Source organism: Sesamum indicum, linkage group LG15, assembly GCF_000512975.1.
Source record: "Sesamum indicum cultivar Zhongzhi No. 13 linkage group LG15, S_indicum_v1.0, whole genome shotgun sequence".
Taxonomy (NCBI): domain Eukaryota; kingdom Viridiplantae; phylum Streptophyta; class Magnoliopsida; order Lamiales; family Pedaliaceae; genus Sesamum; species Sesamum indicum.
Window position 1 is genome coordinate 5,687,002 of NC_026159.1, and position 9,321 is coordinate 5,696,322.

Consider the following 9,321-nt stretch of genomic DNA (forward strand, 5'->3'; position numbering starts at 1 on the left):
ACTCTTTCCACTGTCAGTACCACTTTGGCTAACGCGAGTCTCCTCAGCACCCTCAATTTCTGCAATTTTCTTAGATAGACGAAGTTTATTCTTACCAGATCCAAGGCCAACCTTTGGAATCCCAGGGCTCTGAGCGGATATCAAGTTAGTGATCCTCTTTTCAAAGTTCTTTGTAGTCTTCTGAGGATTCAAATATATTTGCAGTAGAGTGAGGTATATGCTGCCATAAGACTTTGACGATTGTTGTCCAGACTCGTATATCCGATCACAATAGGATAGCGCCAGTTCAGGAACACTAAGCTACAATGACAGAGAGGGAGAGGGAGAGGGAGATTAGGACAAGTGAAAATGACAAGTAGTTGCTGCTAGCAAAAAAGATTCGCCAAAAACATTGAGCAGATTATTCTAACATATTTCTAAGTGCTCATTTGACATTCATGATAGATAGTTTAGCATCTTGCTCCTTGGACTTACAAGGTAACTTACTAATACATAAGACATACAAGCCTCCGAGGATGCTCTTAGATGGCACAACCAGGATATAGTACTATTCCATCTAGAACATCTGCAAAGCCAAGGGGGAACTGAAGGCCAATATCAAGTGCTGGTGACTTGACACAATGAGAATCTCCAAAGTTATTGAATATATTAATTAATCTGGCAATATGCTACCTTTTCTATATAATGCCTTTGGAACACTACGTGATTTAAGCCTACAAATAAAAGTTCCAGGAAAATTTCAGAAATATCTAGGGCAAAATGTAAAAGCAGCCAATCCTAGCAGCACTAGAAGGTCATGATAAAATAGTATGTATTACCAAATGCATGGTTCCTTGAAATGATGATGGAACTAAGGAACTCTGGCAAAGTACCTTATGAACGTATATGGAAAGAGCAAGCTCATGTTGGTTCATCTTTCCCAAAAGAATGGCTCGTTCTTCATACAAGGCATCTGGTGGAAGCCGCTTCAACAGAACCTCAGGATTATACCCAGAGATACTCTCCAGAGCAGACAACAGTTTCCTCCTAGTGGGTGAATAAGTTTTTTCATCCCACTTGTGCTGAGAATTAAGATCTGTGTACCAATCCAGCACTTCTGACAGATATATTTGCACCTAATAAGAGTGATTAAATAAAAGGAAATTCAGAAGATAAATTCATTTTTAGTACACCAAATATCTGCTGTAGTAGCAGTAATATCGAAGAACAAAAGCATTCACCAAATTTCTTCAGTTATGGTGCTACCAGAATATCTTAAAGAAAATTAAACTGGAAGTTTTTTCAGGACAAGCACGCATGGCTGCATACATGCACCACTGATACAAACAACTTGGTAACTGGATAATCGCCTTAACTTCCTGATCACTATACCTACCTACTACAGATGATAAAGGATGGTACATTCTTACCATTTCATTCTGGAGATTCCCTGAGATACTATTTTCATTCATTGCAAGCATAAGCTCCAAATATGTAGTCTGCATATTAGGAGCATGCTGTTTCAGATATGAATTGACCAGGTCGGCTGGAATGTTTCCAGACAAGAAGAGTTCAATAGTTTGCGTGGGACAGCTTTCAAGAACAAGCATTGAGAACTCCAGAACAAGCATTGGGTCTGTGCCACAGACAGACTGAAAAAGAACAAAATACTCGGAGATATTAGTAGAAATATGTCATTAATGTCCTAAGCCTAGACTAATGTAAAAGCTCAGGCTAATAATGCAGCAACCATGCTGCTTGACAACGAAATTCTGCTAATATTATACACAGTGCAAACTGTTGTACTTCTCATGAAGGGTTCCATATCCATTTAATAGAATATAATTCATATGAAGTTGTAATGGAAATAGATTGAATCTCGTATATCCCTAAATCAAATAAATTACGAATGAAAAAATACACCTGTTTCAAGAAAAGAGATTATCAAAGTCCTAGCAATGCTTCTCTGTTTCATACAAAACCTCACTCAAAGATTAAATCTGGACATGATTTCAAGTTATGCGGATGAATCCAGTTTCAAGATACATGTTGTCCTGGAACAGCCAATATATTCTTTCCTAGAGAATATACAGGATTAGACACCTTCAAAGAATAATCATCTATATGCCATTGTATACTGTTATGTTGGTATTGGATTGATAAGAGAAACCATAGCTGTTAACCAATAGAACACCCACAAGTTGAAGGCTGTATAATCATAAACCTTCAGAAGGGCCCTGAAAGAGAATAAAAAACCACCAAATAGAAGTGTTTCTCTGAAATCAGATATACTGAAGATTGTATTAAGGTATAATCATCGTAAAAGCTAAAATAATGAAGCAAAACTTAATCCAGGTGTCCCCTTGCTTTATCAATAAATCTGCGGCAGATGGCAGTTTGCGTCACAGTAGTTTACTGCTAAGTCTATCCGATAATCTAGATTCTATCCTGATGAATACCTCCGAAACTTATACATGTTCAAACATATAACTCAATAAACATCATCTCATGATAAAAGAAAACTTACTTTAAGATAATCAATAATCATCTCAGGTGTGAACTTCTGTGTGAGTCCAGCTGGTGGATTGCTTGAGTTTGAGTCTTCAACTAATTTGTGAAGAAGTTTGAGTGCTTCACGATGCATGGCATTGCACTTATAAAGTTCTAGTAAACAAGCATACTGATTCTTTTCCTGCAAAAACTCCTCACATATTTTTACATCACAATAATTAAGACCCCTAAGTAGTTCCAGAGCAGCTGAAGATTGTCCTGTCAATAGAAGAGCCTGAAGTAATGCTGTGTCAAGTATAGCTGCCGTGTCCCTAGCAACTGAACTGATAGGTATATTAGCTCGACCCTGTGAGACCCAGAAATTAAAAACATGACATGAACATCAAAATAATAATGACTTAGTGGTGCTATAAAACATTGAAGCTATCTAATGATACCAGGCATATTAAACTTTAGAAACATCACTGCAAACGTTAAAATTGGTCATATACCCTGATTGATTCTGATAGCACTTCGGATTCATAGGGCATCTGGGTTAATACATGCAGAAATCTTGATAGCATGCACATTCATGAACAGAAGAAATCTACACATTCCACAACCCACATGCTATTGAGTTTCTAATACACATATGTAAAAGTGATTACATGCAAGCATACGAGGACTGTGACATACACAATCTCATTTGATGTGGCCATAACTTATATAAATCCAGATAATGTGATAACATTGGCATTTCTGACAAGTATTAAAAGTTCAAGATTCTTAACCATTTGTAAACCTAGGTACCCATTTGCAAACAGTTAAAGTGTGTGAATAAGAATATCTTTCTAACTCACCGCATGAAAATATAAATTTTTAATGTGTCTGTCAAGTATAACTTCCTTAATCTTCTTTCATAAAGTTCAAATCTGCCAAGTCAAGACTACAATAAACCAAGCTGTAGCAAAGCATGCATTATTTCACAACCTGTCACTTATTCATCCATCCTAATGTTTCTCTGTATACTCAACTTCCACTATGACAATATCTTAGCAAGTAAGATGAATGAAACACTTACAAATGTCTCATAAATAACTAATTTGACTTTACTCCCTAGGTCTAATCTTCCAGCATCTCAAATAATAAGGTACAAAAATGAAAAGCAAAAACATTTACCTTGCTAGGTTTCTTCGGCCGACTGTTACCGTATGAAACAAAATTATTTCCTACAGCGTCTGAAACAGCCTCCTCAGTGCCCTCTGCAGCAGCCTTTTCAACAATACCATATCTCTTCCTCTGTAAAAACTTAATAAGAGCCATCAGAATATTGTGGCTCATTTTCTTGGATTCAAGATCCGTACTTTCAGCAGAATCCAGAGCATGAGGAAATGAAGATTCCAGATCATCCGACATGCCAGAGGAACCTCTTGAGAGATCTGGTGCATCAGAGCTCATATCCATGTATCTCTCTGGTTCAGGTATAAAAGACGATTTGGGAAGAATGATAGATGGATACAAAGAAAGCACATAAGTGATTTCCACTTGAGATGCCAAAAAATGTTCCATGGCCTCCTCATAGCTCCCATTCTCAAACAAATAGTGAGCATATCTGTATATTTAATGAAACAACATAAATTTTGCACATGTAATCAGTAATTCATAGCAGTATATAGACCACATAACTTGATTTTCAATTCGTCGTATGTGAATCAATATGAGATAGTGCTTATTTAATATGTATCCTTAAGTGACTTGCAGGTTTGCTAGTTTCCATGAATATTTGCACTTCTGAAATCTTGAGCAGCCCGCAAGACTTTATACATTATATCATTTACTCAGATGTTGCGATCACCGAATACATTTTAGATATTAACTTTTTCATAGTAAGAAGTCGACAATGACCTTGATCATCAAACTGCTAGATTATTTCCTAGCTTCTTCACTACATATGTTTTCATATCAACACATCTGAAAACAGCAAGCTCGGGAAACACATTGGGCAAGGATAATATTTACCTAATATGAATCGACTGTTCCTTTGCTGCTCGAAGGTTTGAATCTTCTGGAGGAAGTAACTTGCACAAAGCCAGTGCTTCCTCAAAATTTCCAGAAGCTGTTAGTTGTACAATCTGGTTTATGAAATACAGTATAGTCATTGCAATTTTACCGGTCGTGGTGATATTCAATGCTAGGTTAAACATCAAGTTAAGAAAAGCTTTCTGAACAAGCCATTGTCCATTCTAGATCCAACATCACTTCAGCGACTAGCAATTGCATAAACCACAAATGCTCATGTCAAATTGTCAACCTTGAGATATAAGAATCACAAGATTAATAGCACGAGACATGCATCAGATGCAAAAACTAAGATGACGTACATTACAAACTCATAACGAGAGCAATTTTTCATAAAGGAAATATACCTGTGCACCAAGAGGAACAGGAAACAAGCCATAAACAGAATTCTCTACTGCTACAATTATAACATGGCTGCTTTGAAGGAGCCGGCGAACATTGCGGAGAACAACTGTTTGGATCAGTGGATAAGGATCACGAAGAGAGCGTATCTGCAAATCCAAAAATTAGAACTGCAAAATGCTTTAAGCATTTTTTATTAAATAATGGGAAAAGAATAAGAAATTAAATGATCATTTAGGGTTAATCTACCTCAACATGTCTTGGTAAGAGTCCTATTGCATATGGCTTCTCAACAACAACTGCTGCAGGAGCCTCTGACCAGCAAATCCTGCCTTCCTGAAGAAGTTTCCCATTTTGGTCCACAAACACTCCAATATTATCCTGAAGAAAATTGAGATCACTATCATCACTTGCCAGGGAAGCAGGCTAAAGGCATTATTTGATGAAAACAAGGTACATGAAATAGTTGTAAGTTGTAGACTGAACTTCCAAGGTAAAATGAAAACAATCCCCGCCGAAAAGAAAAAAAGGAATGAAGTTGACTCATGGACCAATGATAAATAAGTATCAGTAGGAACACACTTTATGCGAAAAAGATAGAAGCAGAATTTCTCACATAACTGCATTTCTTCACCCCAATAACATCTCCTTATAACTAGCTAGGTTTTAACATTAACACAGTGCTGTCATATTACTCATACACCAACGAGATTAGAATCTAATATATACCATGGCCCCTTCAATGGATTAACTGAAAGGGATTGATAGTTGAGGCATGTGATTGCCAAAAGATTATATCAATAGCTTCTAAAATATTGTTGATTGCATATATTTGGCAGTGGATATCCTAAAGATACTGAACCAGAGTGTTTGTTCGGATTATAAGTTATGAGAAAAGGTAATTTGTATGCAATATCCTTCAAGGGTTTCATTACCCTTTATGTGTGCGGGGGCAATTAGGTGATATAATATTATTGTATGGGCTGGAACGACCTTGTGATGAAAAATCACACGAGAGGTGTGATCAAGCATCCAAAAAACCAGTTGATTGCATAAAGGGCCAACGATTATTCATGGGCCTAGCAAGTGGAAAGCAGACAAACAGAGAGGTTTGTAGTATTAGGGTGAATAAGGAAAAAGTAAGTGCAGTTTACCAGACCACTGTGGACAGGAGTGACCATGAGGATGACCTTACTTTAACTGCAATGGTGGGGAAGTAGTAAAATTTTCTTTTGGTGCCTGTCATAAAGCAAGCTACTAATATCTTTGACTTTCAAATCATAATGGCCAAATTATGAAAACAATGTTAGAAAATTATAATTCTTTAATACATGAAGTCACATGCCAAATGCTACAGTACGCAAGACAGTGCAGTATTTCTACCACGTGAAGGAGATCTGAGTTCAGTCTGCCGATAACTTTTCTAATGTTAAAACAACCAGCAGACCACAAAAAAAGTGTCAATCACAAGAAAAACTCTGGCAACCAGGGAGTGGTGCCTGTAACATTTGGCCAGTCACCCAGAAAATGGACAGAGTCAGAGACAATCTATAAATTTCAGTAATCTGCAAGCACACAAAACAGGCTTACAAGATTCCAATTTGTTGTCTTCCTGATTCAGGCACAGTAACTTTCTCAAGGTTTAAACAATACAAAGCATTTCATGAAATCAAGCTGGATTCTTCTTTAGGCTAAAGTTGGATTGACCTATAAGACTTCATCACAGAAATTCTGACAACACTTTATCCATTTAATTGTTTCCTCATTTGAATAATTGATGGTGATTAACAGAAAATCTTTTCCTAATCATTCCTCTTTTTCAGTGACAACACCAAGAGAACAAGAAAAATGTATGGTTGCAAAGGTTATTTTAGCAAAAGCCATTGGATTTTTCAATTCGTGGATTGGCAAAGTTCATTTAGTTATTGATAAGCAAGGGAAAGGAAAAAGAACAACAGAAAGAAAGGATATCAATGTCTCATTGCCAACATTTCACTTACTCAATGTTCAAATTAAATCTGATCACTCAGAGATGCAGGGCAAAAAATTTGCACTTTGAGCTTTCAAGGAACCCTCAGTAAAGTTGATCTTTGACTATCAGATAGGAGTAACCTGTAAACCAATAAGTTGAATCTTCTAATGTGAATCACAGCAAAGATATGTATTACCTTCCCTAGAAGAAGCTCTCCTGATGGAAGAGACACAACTAGAGGTGGGGCGATCCTCCCTGATGGAAACACCTCAGATAATGCACCATTCGTTGAATTTAATATTACATACTCTCTCCGGATCCCCAAACATATATTCTCACCACACCATGACATTGATTTAACTGTGTCTGGAACACCAAATTCTTTCACCTCCACAAACCCCCGCCCTCCTGAACAAGCAGTAAAACCTATGGGAATTAGATTTCTACATTCCAGATGAAACAGCAATATTGAAAAAATTCAGCAACAAGTCTGACATGAGTCCTAAAACTAGACCTGCAGTCCAGACTCTGCATGATATGCTTGAATCAAGAAAATTACTGATTTATTAAGCCGTGGATATAGTGAGGTGGAGTAAGTTGATGGATACTAACCTCCAAAGCTGCAAAGAATACTTCAGAATGCTAAAGAGGTAGCACCATGCAAGGAGGATTATGATTTTAGCCAATTAATTAAAAATGGTTTAGGAGAAAGTTTGTTCCTGTGATCACTAGATCAAGATCATACGACATTCACATCTCATTCTGTCTACTTCCTAAGGTAATACTCATGTAATGATGCTTTTGCTTAACTTGTGCAGGAAACAGATACTTCAGCATGATATTCCTAGTCCAATAGACCCTGGTATCAAGGACAAAAAAAAGCATTCGGATAAATGTCTAGGAACCTAACTCCTGAAATCAAACAAATAAATCACACCTAATACGGCAACTAAGTTTCATGCTGAAAGTAGCTTTTACCGTAACTTCTAAAGGTATATGATCCAATTCTTGCCAATGTGTAAACAACCATACGCTATTGTCCTCTACTAAATGTGGTTCAACTTACTCTAACCCCATAAACTATCACCAAGAACCTAATTAAATCCTAAGAAACAAGGATATAAACTTACAAATATACCCTCCAAATACAAAGAATACAAACCAGCCAAATTTCATTTCAAAGAAACGAAAACTCACCATCGTGTCTAAAAATGCAAACCCTCTTCTGCCGCGCAAAGCACAGAAAACCTCGCCTGTCATCCCAAGAATAGGCGTTGGCGCCCTTGGCTTTGGTAATCACGGCCAAAGTCTCCAAATTCGGCAGCCTATGGAAGGCGATCGACTCGGAGAGCGAGAGAAGGAGCTCCCGCGACTTGAGCACCTCCATTGCGAGCATCGGCTTTTTAGAGAAGCCATTAATCGTCCGTTCGAGAACGTAGGGCTCTTTCTTCAGCTCTAGGGCCTGGGAATGGAACTCAGCGGGAGACGAGGGAGATCGGTGGTCCCCGGCTGAGGATTCGGGAGCGTAGATTCGGAGGGAACCGTCGGAGCAAGAGAGGAGAAGGGTGGAGGCGTAGGATTCGATGGCGTCGATTCTGGTGGAGGAATTGGCGAGGAGCTGGAAGGAATCGTAGGCGCTGTGCACCATCTTCTTCTTAGCTTTGTGTGTTTGGGCTTCAGACGTGTCTGACAAAGAAGGAGATATTGGGGGGTGGCAGAAAATACGACGTCGGATAAACAGATTTCTTGATTTTGGGGGTAGTTGTTACTGTTGTGACAGATGGGTTTGTCCCGCGCTTTTTGACTTTCTATTTTGGTCAGGTTCGTTTGGAATTTGGACACTTTTACGTCTCTACTCCCTTTGTTCTTTTCCTCTCATTTGTCGATTCTCATTTCTAAATTAAATTATTCAATATTCAATTGAAATATCTATCTCTTACAAGTTTTCATTTGAATTCTAACAGATTAAATTTGTATAAAAAATTTCACTCGATTGATTTTTAAGTTTGACTCAAACTCAATTCAATTAAATAATTGATAACAAAATATACTTATTAAAGCATGCGAGCTCAACTTATAATTGATTTAACTAAAACTCCTCTTGAGTTCTATTCGAATATTACTTTATATGTCTTAAAGATTTATAAATATCGTAAGAGAAAAATAAAAAGAAAAGAAAGATATAAATAAATATATATGTATTTTCATATATTCGATTTTGTATTTTAATAGTGATATAAAATGAATTAAAGACGCGCTGAACTGTATGCATCTGACGTGCAATATCGAATCTTGATAATTGTGGCACGCAACGCCTAAGAACACAGGATCTTTAAGTGTATCAGAAGTTTACAAAAACAAATCCAGCTACAATTTCCGAATAGCAGACTGTTGCAATGGCCTACAAACGTTATCAAACAAGAGAGAAGATTTAGGTGGAAGCATAAGCTATTCCAGTT

The 9,321-nt window shown here is 37.3% G+C and overlaps 2 protein-coding genes across 2 annotated transcripts in view; both read right to left on the reverse strand.

Annotated features, from left to right (window-relative positions):
• Positions 1 to 8,631, reverse strand: part of LOC105177988 (vam6/Vps39-like protein) — a 10,500-nt gene extending 1,869 nt beyond the window's left edge. The window contains exons 1-10 of the mRNA XM_011101308.2: positions 8,060 to 8,631; positions 7,059 to 7,270; positions 5,140 to 5,271; positions 4,896 to 5,039; positions 4,489 to 4,601; positions 3,649 to 4,081; positions 2,507 to 2,836; positions 1,410 to 1,631; positions 873 to 1,115; positions 1 to 300 (exon numbers count right to left, since the gene is read on the reverse strand). The exon at positions 1 to 300 is cut by the window's left edge and continues 19 nt beyond it. Coding sequence (XP_011099610.1) covers positions 1 to 300; positions 873 to 1,115; positions 1,410 to 1,631; positions 2,507 to 2,836; positions 3,649 to 4,081; positions 4,489 to 4,601; positions 4,896 to 5,039; positions 5,140 to 5,271; positions 7,059 to 7,270; positions 8,060 to 8,510 — 2,580 coding nt within the window. The 5' untranslated portion in view covers positions 8,511 to 8,631. The remainder of the gene's footprint in view (positions 301 to 872; positions 1,116 to 1,409; positions 1,632 to 2,506; positions 2,837 to 3,648; positions 4,082 to 4,488; positions 4,602 to 4,895; positions 5,040 to 5,139; positions 5,272 to 7,058; positions 7,271 to 8,059) is intronic.
• Positions 9,121 to 9,321, reverse strand: part of LOC105177992 (ADP-ribosylation factor-like protein 2) — a gene marked incomplete in the record, with an annotated part of 3,193 nt that continues 2,992 nt past the window's right edge. Inside the window, 1 exon segment of the mRNA XM_011101313.2 lies at positions 9,121 to 9,321.